Source organism: Canis aureus, chromosome 2 (genome assembly GCF_053574225.1).
Source record: "Canis aureus isolate CA01 chromosome 2, VMU_Caureus_v.1.0, whole genome shotgun sequence".
In the NCBI taxonomy this organism is placed as follows: Eukaryota; Metazoa; Chordata; class Mammalia; order Carnivora; family Canidae; genus Canis; species Canis aureus.
The window spans coordinates 62413271-62434626 of NC_135612.1; the positions used below are offsets into that span (position 1 = coordinate 62413271).

General features: G+C 44.4%; 1 protein-coding gene across 4 annotated transcripts in view; it reads right to left on the reverse strand.

Moving 5' to 3' along the window:
* Positions 1-1527: 1527 nt before the first annotated feature.
* FAM193A (family with sequence similarity 193 member A) overlaps positions 1528-21356 on the reverse strand; it is a 161903-nt gene continuing 142074 nt past the window's right edge. For all 4 annotated transcript variants that reach the window (XM_077876131.1, XM_077876127.1, XM_077876130.1 and 1 more), the window contains 3 exons: positions 19904-20735; positions 11371-11452; positions 1528-2269 (listed from right to left, as the gene is read on the reverse strand). In XM_077876131.1, the coding sequence (XP_077732257.1) occupies positions 2176-2269; positions 11371-11452; positions 19904-20735 (1008 nt within the window). In that variant the 3' untranslated portion in view covers positions 1528-2175. The remainder of the gene's footprint in view (positions 2270-11370; positions 11453-19903; positions 20736-21356) is intronic.

Below are 21356 nucleotides of genomic sequence, written 5' to 3' on the forward strand. Positions count from 1 at the left end.
GTGGTTCCTCAGTAGCCAACACGGCCTCCCCACAACAGGCGGAGGCTGAGGCCCAGAGGTGGGACCACCCCTGGGGAGAACAGGGCGAGGCAGGGACAGGGTCTTGGGGGCCTGGGCGGGCAGCTTCCCCAGAGAGCAGGTTCCCCCACAGACCCCTCCCAGTGTTTGCTCCACTTGCCCAGGCAGCCCCTGCTCCCCACTTGCTCTCCCCTTGCTCTCACCAAGAGAGGTTGAGGCCCAGGCTTGGGGGTCCTGGAGGCCTTTCAAGGACACAGCTCCAGCTGTGGTTACTGCCCAGCCTGTTCCTCGCTTTGCTGGGTCACCCCATGAGCAAAGGGATATGCTCATCCTTCTTCCCACCTAGGAAAAAAAAGCAAAACAAGCCAGCCAGCCTCTTGCCCTCACATTCCTCTAGCTACTGCCCTATCTCCTAATCCCAGACCTGCCGTTCCCACCCTGGTTCTCCTGCAAACCAGCTCCCACTGAGTGGTGGCCAAGGTCACCCCAGTATTAGAGCCCTGTGCCAGCCCCAAACCCCCCTTGACCACAGCTACCCTTCTCCTCAACTCTGGTTCTTGGGCCTGAACCCCTGAGCCGTCCAAACTGGCTCCTGGGTAGCCTCACAGGTTGGTGAGTGTGGGGCCTTCTGTCCATGAACAACACCCCCCTATGCTAGACATCTCACCTGGGTGTCCAATGGGCACCTCAGACCTGATACCTCTGCAGGAAGGTCAGCCCCATCCTGCCCAGGGTCAGACCAAAGCCTCAGAGGGCCTCTTGCCTCCTCTCTCTCCTACCTGCATCTGTCTGTCCAGAAGTCCTGTGGATGGAACCGCAGAGTATTTCCAGAGTCTCTACAAGAAGTGGTGCCCTCATCACTCTCCCTTCACTCAGGGGCATGCCATATCCCTAGGGCTGCACACAAGCAGGTTTCCCAAGAGGAGGGAGCAGGGGGAGCTCCGGAGCACTCTGGGAAGCGGGTGGGAGCAGGACGGGCTCTGCCAGAGACTCAGATCGCAAACCTCCTGGAGAGATCGCAGAGGAAAGGAACCATGGCAGCATTCCCATTTTCATCCTAAATACTGCTGTGTTGCTCCATGTTTATACCCGATTTAACATGACTTTTCATAGTCTCACCAAACATCACGATCCCGCCCTCCCCCAACTGGATGGTGCTGCCCATAGGCTCTATGAATCCCAGCCTCCCTAGGTTAGAATGCAGGAACAGCCTCCACCCCCCTGGCTGCTGCTTGGTGGTGACTGCTGCCTTGACACCAAACCCTCTTGAGTATCTGGCTGGGCTGTCCCAGGGCTGGGCCCTGCCTGGTGCATGGGAGGCCCCCCCATACACCACTGCATGGAGAGTGGGGGCGCCAGGACCCTGAAACTGTTGCCAGGGGTGACCCGGGAGATGCTCCAGGGCTGGTGCCCAGGGGCCCCTGGGAGGGCACTGCCTCCCCCCATGTGCCCTGCCCCCCACTCCCCCAATCCGCCACCACCCCCAGCAGAAAGCAACCAGACGAGGTCTTCTGCTGTACTAATGTATTCCATCTTTCAAAAAGAAAGACATGATTTTAATATTACTTAACAATATGTTAAAAAAGTAGCCAGGCAGGCCTCCGTGTTAATACAGTCGTACACTCTCTAACAGACTTGATGGTGTGAGTACTGGGTGGGGTTTTGTTTTGAACTTTCTCATTCTGCAAGGGATCTTACACAAGCTGGCTACAAGTCAGGGGGTCAGACACAAACAGCGCAACGTGTACACTCTTAAACAGTAGATTGTGGAGGAGAACGAAGCGCGCCTGCCCGCCCAGCCCGCCTCAGGGGGACGCAGGACACACGAGAGCTGAGTGACGGCAGTGCCCCCGGCGGGGACAGATGACAGGACGGGGCGAGATGCAGAGGCAACAAGCCACGTGGATGATGAAACCCGTCTCTGGCCACGTGGTGGAGAACTGGCGGGAGCCACTGTTCCAATCCGACAGCACAGCACTGCGATCGACGCCTCACTCACAGACTACACGCACACGAGCTACCGATGCGGGCCGAGCTGCAAGTTCTCGGTCTGGGGGGGTCTCAGGTGCGGCGGCCCACCCGGCACAGCCCTGGGCAAGCACAACAGCTCCGGGGCCTGGCCCACCTCCCGCGCACTCCTCTTCAGGCGGTCCTCATTCAGTGGGCAGCAAAAGTGGCTTTTTTCAAGCTAAAATTGGACCAGTTGATGGACAGTCTTTGCCGGGTCTGTCGAGCGGAATCCAAACAGAATCTGTGGAGACAAAGAGCCCAACAGTCATGGAAGGAAACAGCCTACTCCTGAGTAGGTGCTGGCAAAGCCTAGCCTACTCCTGGGGACTGGGAGTTGGGGGAGGGGGACTCAGTGTGCCAGACCCAGCATCAAGATCCCCTCCACCCCAGGCTGCCTGGCCACCCTTCAGAGTGGGGAAGGGCCCTGGGGAGGGCATGCCCCTCCTTCAGGACCCTGGCCAGTGCCCTCAATGTCCTCTGCTGTCCTCCAGGAAAGCTGCCCAAGGTAAGTTTCTGGAAGAGCCCATCTGAGAATGTGCAACCACCCTGCCCTCTCCATGTGTCAAGCCACAGAGATCCCACCTCCCCTCATTTGCCCACAAACGCATGAGTGCATGCACTATGAATGGGACTTTTCATAGTGAGACTTGGTCACAGCACTGCCTGCCATCAGCTCCTGGCGCTCAGGCCCAGCAGGCGCAGAGGAGTGCCCTCGGGCCTCAGGGCCAGACCTGCACGCCCAACAGTGCTTGCAAAAACACCTGCTTCCCAGGCAACAATGGCCGACTCTGAATTAAATGAGGAACATTTTCTCTCAAAGACCTTTACTCTGCAGAATTTCTGACGTTCTCACCTGTCCACATCTCATTTGCGTCACAGAAACTGGAATTAAGCCTGAAAATGGTTACTGCTGACACACCACCAGAAACTGAATGGATTCATTTACACAGTGGTTAACCTGACCGCCTGCAATTTCTGGCGCTGCTCACCCGGCGGTCTGAGGTGGACGGAGTTGTGTCCCCCTGCATCACCCGTCCCCCCTGCCACCAAGCACCACACCACCTCCCAGAATCCAACCTCTCTTTTCCTGGCCACAGCTGGTCAAAACCCAAGCCCTAGTAGTGTTGCCTTTCCGACTCCACCGTCTCCTCTTGTTCCAGCAGGAGCCCCCTGCTCCTCTCCACGCTCACAGGTGTCTCCAAGCCAACTGAAGCAAGGCCTCCAACGGGCCAGCACAGAGGCCATGGTCACCAGCTCTGCCGCCTCCTCCCCACACCGTGTGCCCGGCTCCCCTGCACCTGACACCCCGCTGCCACCTGCCCATCAGGCCTCTGCGTGGTCAGCTATGCACCACATTCCATGGACAGAGCACATGTACATGAGTAACCACACTCCAACCCAGGGCAAGAAGCTCGACCCTGCCAACCCCATGGCCCTTTGCTGTCCTCTCCCAGGGGAGCCCACACCCTGGTGTCTGGGACCATCAGACTGATGATCTCACAGCTCAACAACGTCTGCCTGTGCTTACTTCCAAACTTACAGGAACAGAATCATCATGTATGTCTTTCTTACCGCGTTCAATCCACATCATGTTGTGCAATTCCTCCATGAGGCCATAGTGTGGTCATTTCCAAGGTGTGAGAGCTCACCCCATGGGACTGACCCGTGGGTGCCGCTCACGTGGTTCTGCCTGAGTGGCCTACATGTGCACCCATGCGGGACTTCAAAGCTTGAGTCGGACAGGAGGAAGCGTCTCTGCAACTCCCTGGCCACATGATTCACGTGACAGCCCACCCGGCACTGCGTGTCTTTTCCTATTCTGAGTATTTCTATATCCTGATATGCACCCTTGGTGACGTGCTGCAGATACAGTCTCACTTTAAAGAGCTGTTGATTTTAATGTCATTTAACAACTTTTTATTTTATGGTTGGTGTTTGTAAGAACTCTTTCCCCACTCTGATGTCAAAAAGATATCCCCCTACATTCCAAATTAAAAGGTTTGCTTTTGACACTGAGAATCTTAACTTGTCCAGAGCTGACCTTTAAATATGATGCGAGGTGAAGATCCAATTTAAAAGTTTTTCTTATGTCAACTTTCACAGCTCCATCTATGAACACACCTTTATTTCCACAGTGATCTGCCTGCCTTTTGTCATAAACCAAAGCTCAGTGTTTGTATAGTCTGTTTCTGGGCTCCGAAGTCTGCATGAATATCACAATGTTTTCATAATTATGACTAAGTCTTTGTAACAGGTAGAAAAAGGAATCCCAGTTCTTTCTATTCTAGGAGGGTCAGATCAACCCTTTATAAATTTATTTGGTGAACATAATACACATACAGAAGAGTAAACAGATGTGCATGATACAGGAAAACTTTAAGGCAAACACTGGATCACAGCATCGAGCCGTGGGACAACTAATCACTATTCTGGCTTTTTATGTTGATAATTTCCTTACTTTTCTTTACAGTCTTAACACCAATGTATTGTTTAGTATCCCTGAATGATCTACTTTACTTAAATTATACTGAAGTATAATTTATCTATGATAAATAGCAGTTACTATAGAGTTCATAGTGCTGACAAACATATACATCTGGGTAACTATCCCCTCAATCAAGACACAGAACACTTCCAGGAACCCCTCTTTTCCCCAGGCCCGTTTGTTGTCATCTCCTTGCTGCCCCAGCCCTAGGCAAACAGCAATCTGTTGTCTGTCACTATTTGTATTTTGTGCATTTGTATTTTCTGGAATCTCATGTACATGGTACTTTGCAGTATGGACCTCTTGTCTGGCCTGAGATCCGTCTATGGTGTATGATCAGGAGTATGCTTTCCACCACTGAGTAGTGTCCACTGGATGGACAGAGCACAGTTTATTTGCTCATCTGTTCTGGATACCTGAGTTGTCCTGTTTTTGGCTATTACAAATAAAACTTCTGGAAACATTCATGTACAAATCTTTGTGTGGTTACATGCCCTTCTCGAAGGCAGACAGCCAGGGGTGGAGCTGGTGGATTGAATGGTGTACATTTAATGGAAAGAACCCAGAAGTCCACTGACAGATGAATAGATAAAGATGTGGCGTATACAGACAATGGGCTATTACTCAGCGATCAAAAAAAAAAAAAAAAAAAAGAAAAAGAAATTTTACCATTTATAATCATGTGGATGGAACTAGAGGGTATTATGCTAAGCAAAATAAGTCAAAGAAAGACAATTATATGATTTCAATCAGATGTGGAATTTAAGAAACAAAACAGAGGATCACAGGGGAAGAGAGGGAAAAATAAAACAAGATATCAGAGAGGGAGACAAACCATAAGAGAGGCTTAATCACAGGAAACAAACTGAGGGTCCCCAGAGGGGAAAGAGGTAGAGGGGACAGGGTAACTGGGTGATGGGCATTAAGGAGGGCACGTGATGTCATGACTATTAGGTGTACTACAGGCTGATGAATCACTGACCTCTACCTCTGAAACCAATAAAATATGTTAATAATTGAATTTAAGTAAAAAGAATTTAAATATACTTTAGTTGCATCTAAACTGAACTTTATATAATGTATTGTGTATATTCTCATGTTCTGCCTTTTGCCTACTATTCTTTTTTTTTTAAAAGATTTTATTTATTTATTCATGCGAGACAGAGAGTGAGAGAGGCAGAGACACAAGCAGAGGGAGAAGCAGGCCCCACGCAGGAAGCCTGACGTGGGACTTGATCCCGGGTCTCCAGGATCACGCCCTGGGCTGAAGGCGGCGCTAAACCGCTGAGCCACCCAGGCTGCCCTACTATTTATTTTGTAAGAACCATGTTGCAGACTGCTGTAGTTCATTCCTTGCTGCTGCTGTATACAGCATTCTGTGTGTGACTGTATCACGTTTCCACCCTAAAGTGTTTGAAAAACACTCAATTTTATAGAATCCTTCTTGGGTTTTAAAATCTACAGATAGGGGATCCCTGGGTGGCTCAGCGATTTGGCGCCTGCCTTTGGCCCAGGGCGCGATCCTGGAGTCCCGGGATCAAGTCCCGTGTTGGGTTCCCGGCATGGAGCCTGCTTCTCCCTCCTCCTGTGTCTCTGCCTCTCTATGTCTATCATAAATAAATAAATTAAAAAAAATAAAATCTACAGATAAATTTAGGGAGGTGAGATGGCTTTATGATATTCACTTTTCCTATCAATGAACATAGGATGTATTCTAGGTCTTCAATGCTCTTCACTCATGCTTCACTACCTTTTATACATCAGTTGTGGGCAACTTATGTTAAGATTTATTCATGGAGACTGCACAGATTCTGGTGCTATTATAAATACTGTCTTTATTTAAACTATATTTTCAGATTATGGATGGTGTAGAGAAACTAACTTTTGTACACTGATCCTACAGCCAGGCCCTTTACTAAATTCTATTTCTTGCTAAATTCTTTTGTAATTCCCTTTGTAGACAATTAGTTCACCTATAAAATGGAATTTTATTTCATGCTTTCCACTCAAGCGTTTCTCTTATTATGCTACCTAGGAAGGATGATTTAAGGAAAGCATCTTTGTTTTTGTACATGTGTCCATGTTTCCTGTTTTAGAAAATGTTTCATGTAGACCTCTCTTCTCTTCTCTCTTTTGGTAAATCTCCTTTTCAGGTTAAGGATATTTTCTTCTACTACTAGTTTGCAATTTTTAAAAAATTAATTGAATGCTAACATTCTATCAAATGTTTCAAATGTTTTTTCTGAACCTATGGAAATGATCATATGGCTCTGCTTTAATAAATCAATTTAGCAAAGAGCACTTGTGGATTTCCTGATACTAAATGCTCCTTGCTTTCGTTCCTGGGGTACAACAGTTTGGTCATATGCTGCTTTTTAAAATACTGTTGGATTTGGAATGTGAAATTATTTCTTGATTTCATCCAATTAGTATTCATGACTGAAAGAGATCTGTGATTTTTCATGTTGTCTGGCTGCTTTTAGCAGATTTTGGTATGAAAATCTTCCTTCTCTCATAAAATGAAGTGGGGGCCCTGTGCTATCTCTTCCTTTCAGTTCTCTGGTAGAATCAGGTACAAGGCTGGATTATTTCTTTGAAGTTTTGGGAGAATTCTCTGCACAAATGTCAGATGTAGTATTTCAGTAGGATTACTTGTAACTCCTGATTTCTTTGATGGTTACTGGATCATTCAGGCTGTTTTGTTATTAGTGTGATTTTGTGTTAGTTTTAAAATTAACTGTGAAGTTGTTCCCAGTGTTCTGTTCTATTTGAATCATTGCAGTGCCTGTAGCTCGGCCCACCTTTTCACTTACACAGTCATAACATTAAAGACGCCCTTTCATTACAGAAGGTGTCGAACCCACACCAAAGCAGTATGATGATGTGGGCGCAGCCATGGTCCAACTTTGATAACTGTCAACATCCTGGTTCTCTCCCAGCTGATTATTATATTGTATCTTTTCCCCTATTTTTCTTGACCAGTCTCTCAAAGGTTTATTTAATTAATATTTTCAGAGTCAAAGTCTGGCTTTGTTGATATTTTCTGTTTTATTATTGCTTTTATGTATTATGTCTTTTTTTTAAAGATTTTTTTTATTATTTATTTATTCATAGAGACAGAGAGAGAGAGGCAGAGACACAGGCAGAGGGAGAAGCAGGCATCATACAGAGAGCCTGACGTGGAACTTGATCCAGGGTCTCCAGGATCACGCCCTGGGCTGCAGGCGGTGCTAAACCGCTGCGCCACCGGGGCTGCCCGTATTATGTTCTTTTACTTTCTTTGGGTTTATTCCCTAGTTTCTCGAATGACATCTGTAACTCATTAATTTTCAGGTTTTTAAAAACTCACTTGGCAGCTTTAAGGCTTCACTGAAAGAGCGCTCGAGAGTAAACCGTGTCCACATCCCACAGGTTTTCACATACAATGTTTTCCGTAGTTTCACATATTTTTAAATGTCTACTGTGGTTTCTTATTAAACCCATTAGTGCATGTACTTTCCAATTTCCAAATATTTAAGGACTTAAAATTGTCAACTTCCTACTTAAATGTGGTGTGGTCAGAGAACACAATTATACACATGCATTATCTGAAACTTCTTTTTTTTTTTTTTTTTTCCACAGGGCATTATCTGAAACTTCTAAGCTTTTTTTCTGCAGCCCAGTACCTGCTCTACTTCTGAGCGCCTTGTCTGCCAAGAACACAGACACTCTGTTCCCTGGAGGCACTTTCTTTCTTTCTTTTTTTTTTTTTTAATATTTTATTTATTTATTCATGACACACACACACACACAGAGGAGAGAGAGAGAGAGAGGCAGACACACAGGCAGAGGGAGAAGCAGGCTCCATGCAGGGAGCTCGACGTGGAACTCGATCCTGGATCTCCAGGATCACGCCCTGAGCCAAAGGCAGGCGCTAAACCGCTGAGCCACCCAGGGATCCCCTTGGAGGCACTTTCATCTGTATTCCTTGCTGGCCAAGCTCTGCTCATCATCCACAGCCCTGTGGATGTGTGCGCTATTCAAGCAAGCAGCCACGCAGAGAAATAGTCTGAGATGCCCTCCAAAGAGGGTGGATTTGACTCTCTATGGAGCCCAAACAATTTTCCTGTTTGTATTTTGAGGCTATTCCATTAAGTACCTAGTTTAAAATTTCTAAAAAAAATAAAAAATAAAAAAAAATAAATAAAATTTCTACATCTTCCTCACGTGTTGAACCTTTAAACACTATGTAGCAATCTTTCTGTCCCTTATATTAAGCCATATTCTGTTTAATAATAACTTAACTATACAACAACTTCCTTTCCCTCTTTACTTCCACTTTTCTATTCATTGTACTTTAGGTATGTTCTTGTAAATGGCATGTGTGTGCGTGCATGTGCATACGTATATATTTAAGACTGTTAACAACATCTGGCACTTTTTTTTGGTCTGTTATGGTTGCTGATAAAACTGAGATTCTGTCTCTTGTGTTTTTAAAATTCGTTTGCTGTACTTTATTTACATGTTTGTTTTTTTTCCCTTTTTGGAGTTCTGCTTTTTTCCTTCTACAGATTAGCAATTTATATATCCTACTTCTATTCTTTTAATGCTTGCTGTAAAACTGTATCATGTCCATTTAGCTTGAGGTCTGAATATTAAATACTTAACTGCTAAATACCTCAATAAGAAAAGGACCTGAGGGTATCAGCCCCATCTCATACTTAGCTTACACACTCCTGTTCAATACAGCAGTTCTTTCAGATATAATGTCAATTGGACATTACTGTCTTGTTACAAAGAAAATGTTTTATTTAATGACATTTATAAGGCTGTTTTCTCTCTTTCCTTCTTGCAAATCAGACTGAGATCAATCTCCTTTTTGCTTCAAGATTTTTTTTTTTTTTTTTTTTTTTTTACACAGACCTCTTTGTAGCAAGTTCCTACAGTTTTTCTTTATTATGGAAAAGAGTAAGTTTGTGGGATATGTAGTTAACAGACTGAAAACTTTCTCCCAAACCTGTAAATATCACTCCATGGTCTTCTGGTTTCACACTGGCTATGCTGAAGAACGGACTTTGGTTTGTTTATTCCACTGGTATATGTTGTGCTTCTGGATTTCTCATTAGTTCTGCAAAATCCCCAGGTACTGTTTCCTCTTCCAACAGAACTTCTCTGGAATGTCCACCTTCTCCCAGGGGTCCCAGGTACACCATGTCAGACTTGGTCTCTCCTCCATGTCTCTGAACCTCTCTCCTCTTCTCCATTCTCCTGTATCTGGGTGCATCTTTCAGATTGTTCTTCCCGTTCACTAATTCCCTCTTCAGCAGTGTCTAACCTATTTATCATATATCTACTAACATCTTCCTTTTCAACACTGTATTTTTCATTTCTAGATGTTTGATTTCCCCAGGTTCTGGGTGTCTGAGAATCTCTGTTTATAAGGCCAGGCATGAATTTAGAGCACAGGAGTCCCACAGGTCTACCTTGGAAAAATATCCCTCAAAGTTCTGCCTTTACGCATGAAATGCTCTTATTCTATCCCCTGCTCCCAGAATCCAGCTCCAGGGCAAACTGTCTTAGTAACTCAAGTGATTTCCCTACAGGATTTTTTCAGACTTTGTACACACACACACACACACACACACACACACACACACTACACACACTCTCTCTCTCATGTCACCTGAGAAAAGATAATTCTGTCTTCCTTCTGATTCTCATCCCTTTTGATTCTTCTTACACCTTCATAAACAAAAGTTGTTTATAATGGGCATCCTTATCTTTTTTCTTTTTTAATCTCAAGGGACAGCTTTTAATGTTTCACTCTAAGTATGGCATTTATTTATTCTATTTTATGGATACCTTTTATTATGTTAAGGATGTGCCCATCTAGTCCTATTTAAGAGTTTTTATTATGAACGGGTGTCCAACTTTAGTAAATGCTTTACTCTGCCTATTAAGATGAGATATATACATACATGTACACATATATAAATTATATAATAAATATGATTTCCAGAATCATTTAGAATTCTACAGTATTTCATTTATTTTTGTCTTTTATTTTTTTAAGTAGGCTCCACGCTGGGCATGGAGCCCAACACAGGGCTCGAACCCCCAAGCCCGAGATCAAGACCTGAGCGGAGATCAAAAGTCAGATGCTAAACTGACAGAGCCCCCAGACACCTCTATACCATTTCAGATATGAGTTCATGACTTTTTGCACCGCAAACTGTTTCTTCTGTGTATTATCTAAAACAAACAAGTTAAAGAAGAAACCTGAAAACAAAACTCACTTGCTATAATTCACAAAGTAGATAAAATACTATAGAATACATTGTATTCTAATGTATAAAAAAAAAAACAAAAAACAAAAAAATAATGTATAGAATACATTTCCTGCTTATCAGGAAAACTGAGCAAATATCTAAAATGTCATTTTTCTCCTTAAAAGCATGCCGTATCAGTGTGTTCCAATGTCAGCACACATGAGGATCACCAGGGATGCTTGTGAGAATACAGATGTCTGATTTGGCAGGTCCTGGGGGAGGGGGGTGGTGGTGGCTGCGTGCCCACGTGATGCTGCTGGTCTGGAGCACTTTGAGAGAAATGGTCCTAAACCAGTCTTCACACACAGGTGAAGAGAGCAGTGACTGGGTACAAGGGTGAGTGAGGAGGCCCGTATGTGTGCCAGTGCTGGGGCGGAGACATGCGGGGCAGGCTTTCACAGGCTGGGATGCTACTGAGTAGCCAGGCTCCTTGGCCAGCTGACAGCTCTCGTGTCCAAGAAACTCTTCAACACTATGGGAGGGTCATGAGGGTCATGTACAGCAGCCATGAAACCATCATTACTTCAGACACATAGCCCTAATATTTACCTTTTGAAATATTCCACTTCCCTTTCTGTCTCATCCATATCCACACTGTCTAGGTCAATATCTTTAGGCAGAAAGACATCATCTGTAAAATGAAAGAAAAGAAGCAAGTCAGATTATAAGAGAACAAATTACCTGGCTTTACTTAATTTTAAGAACTTCAAAACTGAAACTTTTTCTAAAATGAGATTTTACAAACAACCAAAGGAGGAGAGATGTCTCTCCTGTGCTTGTGAACATCAGGTTCAACCTGGAAATTATGGAACTCACATGTTTGCTGAGCAAAGCAACTGTGGCTTCAGGTCCCACTAGAAGAGATCCACTTGCTGGCACCTGGATTCCCCAAGAGACTGGTCTTTACTTGACATGTTTCCATGATGGGAGAGCCCCTGAGAAGATTCCTGGAAACCTAAGGTGCTTGCAAGCCCAGTCCGTCCTAAGTCCCTACTGGAGGGAGGGAAAGAGTGGGGCATGCTGGTAAACAGAAGCTGCTCAGAAGGCAGCCTTATGAGGGGGAGAATGCTGTCCCTTGCACCAAGAGGACATGACTGACTACCCAGGACCCAGATATCAAGCTCTATAGGAAGATGGCGCTCCCAGGCGCTCCGTGTATACATGCAATATCCCAGAGACATCATCAAAAACTTTTCAGGATGTTCCAATAAAAAAATAGTTACATCACTCTCTTTGAAACACAGGCAGGATGGCAGGGAGACTCATGATTCATGATCATTCCATCTCCTAGAATCTCAGCAAGTTTGAGGGGTTCAACTTCTTGTTTCTTCTCCACCCGCCCTGTCTGGCACCTGTGCAATGCTGGGCACTTCCTGGGCACTGAGCCCTGTGCGCCAGAGGCGACATCAGTGCATACCGCTGCTATGAGGGCTGGTGGTGCAGACACAGTACCCAGCCCCATGATACAGAGCCTCCACTTCCCTGTAGACTTTAGCAAGGATCATTTTTTTTTTTGTCATCTTAAAAAAACAAGGCCACGCTTTTTCCCCTATCACCGGGGTACTTGCACAGTAGCATAAGACATGGTTCACCTCTATAAGAGCAGGTAACATTTTTGCTGACTTATACCACCAGGCCAATGTCTTCACATCTGGAAGCTCACAGAAATGTCAGTGGAGAGCTTCCCTGTAGGGACTTGCATGACCACAGCCCCTTCAGCCCACCTTCTGCTGGCACCCAAAGCTCCCTGTGGGGTCAGCTTTCCTCCTCTGCTCCCCACATCCCATCCCTCCTTCCACAGGGACCATCAAACTTCCACCCTTGCCCCAGACTGCTCTCCTGAGTTCTGCGTCCATATAGGCACCTCCTCTGTACATGTGCTTTCAGGCATCTGACTCCCAATATGGGCAAAAGTGCTCCTTTTCTGACAGTGACCCTCTTGCCCCACCTTACACTCACATCATACCTTCTACATGCCAAGCAAGTTCTTGTTGGCCTTCACCACCCTCCCAGTTAGGCTCCTTGGTCTCAGCTTCCATCCTGCCCAACCCGGCCAACACGGAGTCACCCTCCTAACACATCCAGTCACAACTGTCCTGCTTCCACGGCCCAATCTGTTCCTTTCCAGCCACTAAAACTGTTCCAATTGGGCCTCCATCTAGATGTCTACTTGCAGACCTTGCTTGGCTGCCAACTAGACTTGCTGAGGCCCTGTTCAAAGAAATGCTGGAGTGTGAGGAAGGGGTAGGAATGTTTAAAGAAGTAATGAAAGTGAAGATGTAGGAAAGTGAATTTCTGATCAACAGCGTTCCCATTATAGTTCTATAAGAGGAACAAGCACAAAAGCAAACAGAGCAGGCATGTCTGCTGGAAAAGCTGTCTTCTAAATGCAATTTCTAATACTCTTTTCTTCTAAGTAGAACTAATAATCAGGACAGAACATCTTGATATAAGAAAAAAGAGAAACATAAGCAGATTCAGTACCAGGAAGACATTTTTCACAAAAAAGCTATGTTAACTAGAGTGGAAAGTGTGACCCGAAGGTTTCACAGCCAGCCAGGCTGTGGCTGTGTGTACATCATTAAGACTATAGGCAACATCCTTCTTTGCCAGAGCTCAGAGGATTCTGTACCCCTACTTGAGGGCATGCGCCCAAGGGTGAGCCTCACTCAGCCAGAGGAGGATAGGGAACAGCCCACAGGAGGACCAGCACAAACACGGAATGTAATCAGCTGGAGACTTATGAACACTGTGTGTCCAACAGCAGAAATAATGCAGCTGGAAAACGGGAAAAGAAGGGACTGCCAGGGGAGTGGTGGTGGAAAGAACAGAATCAGTTCCCGGACCATCGTCCAGGCAAGTAAGTGGGTGTCAGAGGACCTGCCTTGCAGTCCACTGTGGAAGGTAAGCAGGGAAACCAAGGATGGGGCAACACAAGTATGAGGGTAGAGGAATGCACTCAGGCAAGACTGCCAAGTTTCCTAAACCCCAGTGATTTTCAAAAATAAAAGCTAAGAAAACACACCACAGAGAAAAAGAAACAGCAAATATAAAATACACAGAGTAATTATAAAATGTTGTTGGACTTGAGACAAAGCACATAGTAGTAATAAATGGGAATGGGCTCAAATTCACCTATAGATGAAATTTTCCATTTGGCTCACAAAACAAGATTCAAGATTTGTGCTGTCTGAAATCAGAGAACAAGCTAAAGCTGAGTGATTCAGAAAGGGATGAGAAGAGAGGTGCCCCACCACGCAAATGGAAACATGGAGAGAGAAGGGGCAGTGATCACCATCTCAGACAAAGTAGAATTCAAGGCAAAAGCACAAAAACACAATGAAAGGACATTTTTTAGTACTAAAACCCATAATTCACTAAGTAGATATTAAAGTTAGGAATGTGCACCAAATACAAACACCACCTTTATAAAGCAAAACTGCAAGAGTCAAAAAAACACAGAAATTCATAATAATAAATAATAGAAGACAGGTCAAGAGGACAAAAAACCAGGAAGGAAAGAGAAAAGCTAACCTTAAATATTATTCATAAGTACATCATGGAGATATATTTTTTTCAATTTTCACCATGATAACAAAAAAAATCATACTTTTATCTGAAAGTATATGGAGCAGTCACAAAAGGTGGTCACAAAAAAAGTATCAGTGATTTCTATAAAGCTGAAATATTACAAACAATATTCTCTGATTGCAATGCAGAAAATCTATAAATTATTAACATATAAAAGGCTCTCCCAAGGGTACCTACATGGCTCAGTCAGTGAAGTATCTACCTGTGACTCGGGTCATGATCCCAGGGCCCTAGGCTTGAGCCTACTTGGGGGCTCCTTGCTCAGCAGGGAGCCTGCTTCTCCCTCTCCCTTTGCTCCTTCACTTGCTCGTGCTCTCTTTCTCTCAAATAAATACAATCTTAAGAAAACAAAAAACAAGTCTTGGAAACCTGAAAGCCACCTTTTTAAACTACTGAGCAATGTGGGGACAAAAATGAAGAAACTCTTGAGTTTCGTAAAACAAAGCAAAATGCCAATAGAAATATTATCAGACTATGAGATATATTTAAAGGAATGATCACAGGAAAATCTGAAGTGGGAAATACTTTGATCAATAAAAATAGTGGAATGAAAACAAATGAACTAAATTTCTAAATCAAAAATTTAGAAAATAAACAAAAGAAAAAGAAAATAAAGCAAAGTAAAAGAAAGCACAGGAGAAAATAAAGATAAAAGCAGAAATTGATGAGGTATTAGAAAGAGCCACAGTAAACCTCTTCAATAAATAAAGAGCCTTTTTTTTTTTTAATCTTAACAAAATAGACAAATTATTTCTCACACCCAACTTGGGACTTGAACTCATGACCCCACCATGATCAAGAGTCACATGCTTCACCCACTGAGCCAGCCAGGCGCCCCCTGAATAAAAGAGAAGCTATTAACTAGCAGAATGAAACAGAAATGGGGAGAAAACACAAATATACAAAATAAGAAATGATGAGGAAGACAGGCACTGAAAAATACATTTTTAAAAATTACGTAGTTTCAGACATCTATGTAAATAAGTTTGAAAATCTAGCTAAAAGAATTTATTATGGAAACATAGTTTACTAAAATTAACCCCACTGGAAAAAAAAAATACCAAATAGACCAATTTCCATTTCTTTCTCAGCAAAGAGAGAAAATTGTTAAGGAACTCTCCCATAAAAAAAATACCAGGCCCAGAGTGTTGCACAGATTTCTCTCAAACCCTGAAAACCTAGACAGTCTCAATGCAGGGTGAATTGTTCTACAACACTGAAAATGAAAATCCTGATTCTTTAAACCTCCTTATGAGGTAATAATATTAATACCCAAACCTAATATAGGCATCAGGAAAAAACAAGTTACAGACCCATAGCTCTTATTGATATAAAAATGCTATATAAAATATTAGGAAACAGAAACCAAAACTAAAGAATACAATACACTACAAGCAAGTGGACTTTATTTCAGGAATCCAAGCCTGCCTCAGTATTAGAAAATCCAAAAATGTAACAAATATAAGAAGAAAAATTATGTTTCTCTTCAGAGACACTAGAAAACCTTTGGCAAAATACAACACTCATTCCCAATAAAAACACTTAATAAGAGCAGGACTTGTCGCATATTTTCTTAAGATGATAAAATACGTAAACCTTATCCTAAGCCAGAATGTTACTTTTAATTGGACCAGATCTTTCTGTTAAGATTGAGAATGATGCAATCATTTGAAATGATTGCATCATTCTCAATCTTGGAGTGAAAGAATTGGAAAAGTTGGAATAAAAAGAGAAAAGGCTTTCTCTATTTGCACAAATACGACAGAATACCTGGAAAACCCCAGAGCATCAAAAATAATTCGGTAAGTTAGCAGATATAAAGTTAATATACAGATATCAGTAGACTTCAAACACAAATAACCCGTGAGAGCAGTACTAGCCAACAGAAAGATGATGTGAGCCACAGATATAATTTAAGATTTTCTGGTAGCCACATTAAAAAAATAAAAAAAAAATAGGTAAAATTAATTTTAGTAATATATATTTTATTCAGTTAAACATTGCCAAAAGATGATCATTTCTACGTGTAACCAGTAAAAGATTTATACTGAGACATTTAAAATTTTTTAAAACCTCATACAAGGTTTTCAAAATCCAGTGTATGTTTTTACTACAAGACCCATCAATTTGGAGCAGCCTTATTTCCAGTGTTCAGTGATGACACGTGACTCGTGGCTAATGCACCTGAAGTGCAGAGCTAGCAGACATAATGGTGGGGAGTACCCTAATGAAACTAAAAACAAAGAAGGTCAAATACTTAGCAATAAGCTCAATAAGAAATGTGAAAAATCAATGAGAGAAAATTTAAAACATTCCTAAACGCCACAAAAATAGACTTGAACCAATGGAGAAACACCTCTATTTCAGGAAAAGACAATCAACATCATAAAGAGATCAATTTTCCCTAAATTAATTTATAAATGTAATGCAACCCTGACAAAGATCCAACAAAGGGTTTGTATGGCTCTAGCACACAGACACTTTAGTGAAAACACAGATGCATGGACAGGAAAGAAGAGTTGGACAACAAGGGAAAGCAGGGGAGGAGAGGCCTCCCCCCGACACATGGAGTGCCCGAGATAACCAAGTCAGTGCAGCAGTGGCACATAAAGCAAGGAGGAAAAGAAGAGAGAATCCTAAATAGACCCAAGACACAGGGAAACTTACTGTAGCACAAAGGGGGCATCTTGTATCATGGGGGAGGATGAATTTTTATTAACTGATGCTGAGCCAGCAGGCTAACCATTTAAGAAAATAATACTAGACCCACGGCTCTCCAAGTGTACCAGGGGCTAAATGAGAAAGGTGGAAATACGGGGCACACTCCTCTTCTACCTTAATGTTAGATTAATGCTTTCTGATCATTGTTTAAAATCCAGAGGCACTAAAAGATCAATGAAATGACTATATAAAACCCCAAAAAAACTTCCACAGAGACACAGTCCAAAGGAGTACATATCTGCAGCCTATGATGCAGGTAAAAAGGCGAATATTTCTCATATATGAGTCTTAAAAATGCAAGGAAAAAAACCCAAAACCTAACTAAAAAACAAGAAAAAAATATGAACAGAAAATTCACAAAAAAGAGACAAAATAGCCCTTCAAAATACCTCACTGTATTGGAGGAAAATGCAAATGAAAGCGACACTGGGGATTCCTGTCCCCTCCTGTCTTGGCTTCAATTACCAGGACTGTGGTGCTGCCTTCGGACTCGGCACTCCACCTTCTAGGGAGTTCCTGAGGAAACTTGGCCCCACAGAGGCCCTGGCTGTGATGACGAGTGATGACGAACCAAGGACACAAGGCCGGGAGCCCATGCACACAGCTTTCCTGCTTATGTTCAGTTGGCGGGAGGGGCAATCAAAGGGCAAAAGATCTCTACTGTGCTACCTTTTGTGCAAAAAAGAAAAGACACTGAGTCATCCCTATAGGGAGCGGGTGGACGCGAGGTGGAAAGAGGAAAACTGGGCTGGGAGTGAGGAGGGGGAGGCATGCAAACAGGCTAAGAAGCCTAGAGCAGCAGTGTGCCCTCAGCCTGGAGACACCCCGAGGGAACGCGGCCACAGAGCCAGGCCATTGTCTTTTCCAGCAGGGAGGGCGAGCATTCCTGGATGCACACTGTGGTGAACTGCTGCACAGCCATGCTGAAGGAGGGAGGTGCAGGTAGAGCACCACCAGAGCCATCAGTGTGAACTTGGCTTTTATTATTTTTATTATTTTTATTTTTTAAAATTTTTATTTATTTATGATAGTCACAGAGAGAGAGAGAGAGAGAGAGAGAGGCAGAGACACAGGCAGAGGGAGAAGCAGGCTCCATGCACCGGGAGCCCGACGTGGGATTTGATCCCGGGTCTCCAGGATCGCGCCCTGGGCCAAAGGCAGGTGCCAAACCGCTGTGCCACCCAAGGATCCCGAACTCGGCTTTTATTACAGAAAATACACCAGCTGCTTGTGTAGGCTACATGTGCGCACACGCGCACGCGCACACACACACACACACAAACACACACACACCCCCACTTGCCCTGCTGTGTTGACAGGAAGGGTCTAAAAGCAACAACACACCAGCAGCCCCTGTGTCTGGATTTCTCAATGCCACTCTGCTCTGAAAAGAACCAGGGCTTCTTGGAAAGTAGTAGATTCAGAGCTGGGGCAGGAAAGCACAAGATAAGCCCAGAATACCTTTCCTGACTGTGCAGGAAAGGATGCAAGTACTCCAAGAATGATGGGGTTGAGGGACCACCCAAAGGGGCTCCCACTGTGACTCAGGGACAGCCAGGGGACCAAAATATGTGGGGTCAGTAATGGATTCTAATTGACAGCATGAAGACAGATTCCATGAACCCACCCTGATATAAATAACTGAATGAATGCAAACAATACACAGGGGAGACGGGAAGGAGGCGCCTCCCACAGAACACCAAATAAGAAACGCACATAGGGAATAGTAATGTTAGAAAAATAACCACTTGGCAAAGAACTTGGGAACAGCCACTTTGGGCAAGACTCGCTGGTGAATGTTAGCAGCAGCAGGAGACCCCGTCCCCATCAGAGCAAAGGAGAAAAGTGTGAGCCTCACAGCAGGAAGGCTGAGTCCCTGTCACTAGATGCTGTGCCCCCCCACAGCAGGCACCAGCAAGCACCCACCACTTCCCTGGCATTGCTGCCCAGAATACACAATCTGAATCTGATCATGAAGAAATGGCACATAAAACCAGACTGAAATTATTGTAAACAATAAATTATTGTAAAAAATAAATGGACTGTACTTTTTAGAAATGTCAAGGTCACAAGAGACTGAGGAACCGATTCATTAAAGGAAATTAAAGAGAGAGGATATGTGATCTGGACTGGATCCTGTGTCAGGAAAAACAGTAACTTTTTTTTTTTCTCTGAGGGTTGGGGGAGAGAAGGGGGTAGGGGAGAGGGAGGGGAGAGAGATGGGGTAAACGGTTGATGGGCACTGAGGTATTACAGAAAACTGACACATCACTGACCTCTACCTCTGAAACCAAGAATACGATATGTCTAATTAACTGAATTTAAATAAAGCTTTTAGAAAACCTAAAAAATAAATAAAAGGACATTAAAGGGACAACTGGAGAAATAGCAATAAGGTCTATAATTAGATTATCCCATTGTGTCAGTAATAATTTCTTAGTTTTGATTAATGGTATTGTGGTTTCCTAAGAGAGTACCCTTGTTCTGAGGAAATATAGACTGGAGTATTTAAGGGCAAGGAGCTTCACGCTGAAAGTATTCTTCTTCAGTTCAAGAACAATGAAAGAGGGAGAAAGAGAAAGCAGATGTGGAAACAGAGCTTGGGGGACCGGTGCACAGAGGAATTCTCTGCACATCTGTAGTAATTTCCAAACAATAAAAGAGAACGATAGTGGCTATTTGTGTCTCACTGCTGTGGCCAAGCCACGGAGAGCCCGGGGCCAGGAGAGGCCGGGGCACCAGCACACAGACCCCTCTGCTCCCTATTTACCGATTGAACTGTTGACTCTGTCTCCTTTCTTCTTCCTATTTTTCTTGCTCTTGCCCTTGGGCTGTGGAGAGTCCGCCAGCACCAGCTTGCTGTCCGGCAGGGGCTCGCTGGGCGGAGCAGGCTCCAGGGGGGCCGGAGGCAGCCTTTCCTCCTTGACATGGTTCAGCTGCTTTTTGTTATTGTTGTTACTGTTCACTCTTCTCTCCTCCCTCTTCTGCTCTGCCAGGGAAGCCAGGTCAAGCACCTTGGCCTTTGGCTCTGTCTGGGGCCTTGGTCTGGGCTGGCCCTCTGAGGCTCGGGGGGGCTCGGCCGGCTTCCTCGCAGGCTCACTGCCTGCCTTGCTGGTCTGCTTGAGCTTCTGCTTGCTGTTCCCCTCTTTGTGGTGATGCATTATGTCGAGGAGGAAAGACAGCGGCTCCTGCTGCTTCCCACTGGCCTCCTTAGGGAGGAGAAGCTTGGAGTCTCTGGCGTCCACTGGGCTGGCAGCATCCCCATCAACCCCCGGCCCCGGCCTGGCCTCTGAGTGGTCCCCATGTGTGGAAGGAGAGAGAGAGGAGGTTTCTGGTTCTTCCATTTGCTCTAGTGAGCCATTGTGCATGGTTTCAGAGTTAGGTACAGACTCTGTTGCTGCCTGGAAGTTTCTAGCAAGCATGTCCAACTTGGGACAGTCTTTACTTGGTCTCTCCTTCTTCTTCTTCTTCACGGCCCTCAGCTTCTGAAGCTCTTGAAGCCGCTGAAACTCCTCCTCCTCCTCCTGTCGCCTCTGCTCCTCACGGAGGTGCAGGTGCTCCCGGGCCCTGGCCTCAGCTTCCAGGCGAGCTTTCTCCTCCAGCTGCCGATGGGAAAAGAAGACATAAGACAAGAGTGAGTGTTCTAAACATTAAAACACACAAGAAAAATAAAATTTTTTAAAAAACAAGTCATATAACAAGAATATATACTCTGAAACAGGTTATAATAAGCCAAGTAGCTTAAAACGTACCTCACCCAAATTAGTTTACTCTCCAGGATTACTAGATTTATTCTTTCTACTAAGGTATACATTTATTACTTTATTGATGATGGTGGGGGAAGGGCTCCGTAACAAAAAGTTCCCGATAGCCTTTGCTCTAGTGGCTAAGCATGTCTTTAAAACGAGGTAGGGGCACCTGAGTGGCTTAGCCGGCTCTTGATCTCGGCTCAAGTCTCGATCTCACAGTCGTGAGTTCAAGCCCCACACTGGGCTCCGCGCTGGGCATGGAGCCTGCTTAAGAAATAAATAAATAAAATAAAACAAGGTCAAAGCAGCTGCTGTGTCTGCCCTGCTCCAGCCTCCTATTTGCACACGGGGGCTGGATGGTTACATGATTGAAGGTACACACCGGTCACACAGCAGCCAACCAGCTGCCAGTGGGCCGCCTCTCCAGGTGAGGCTGGTGCATTCACATGCACATCAACAGGACACGTAAAAAGT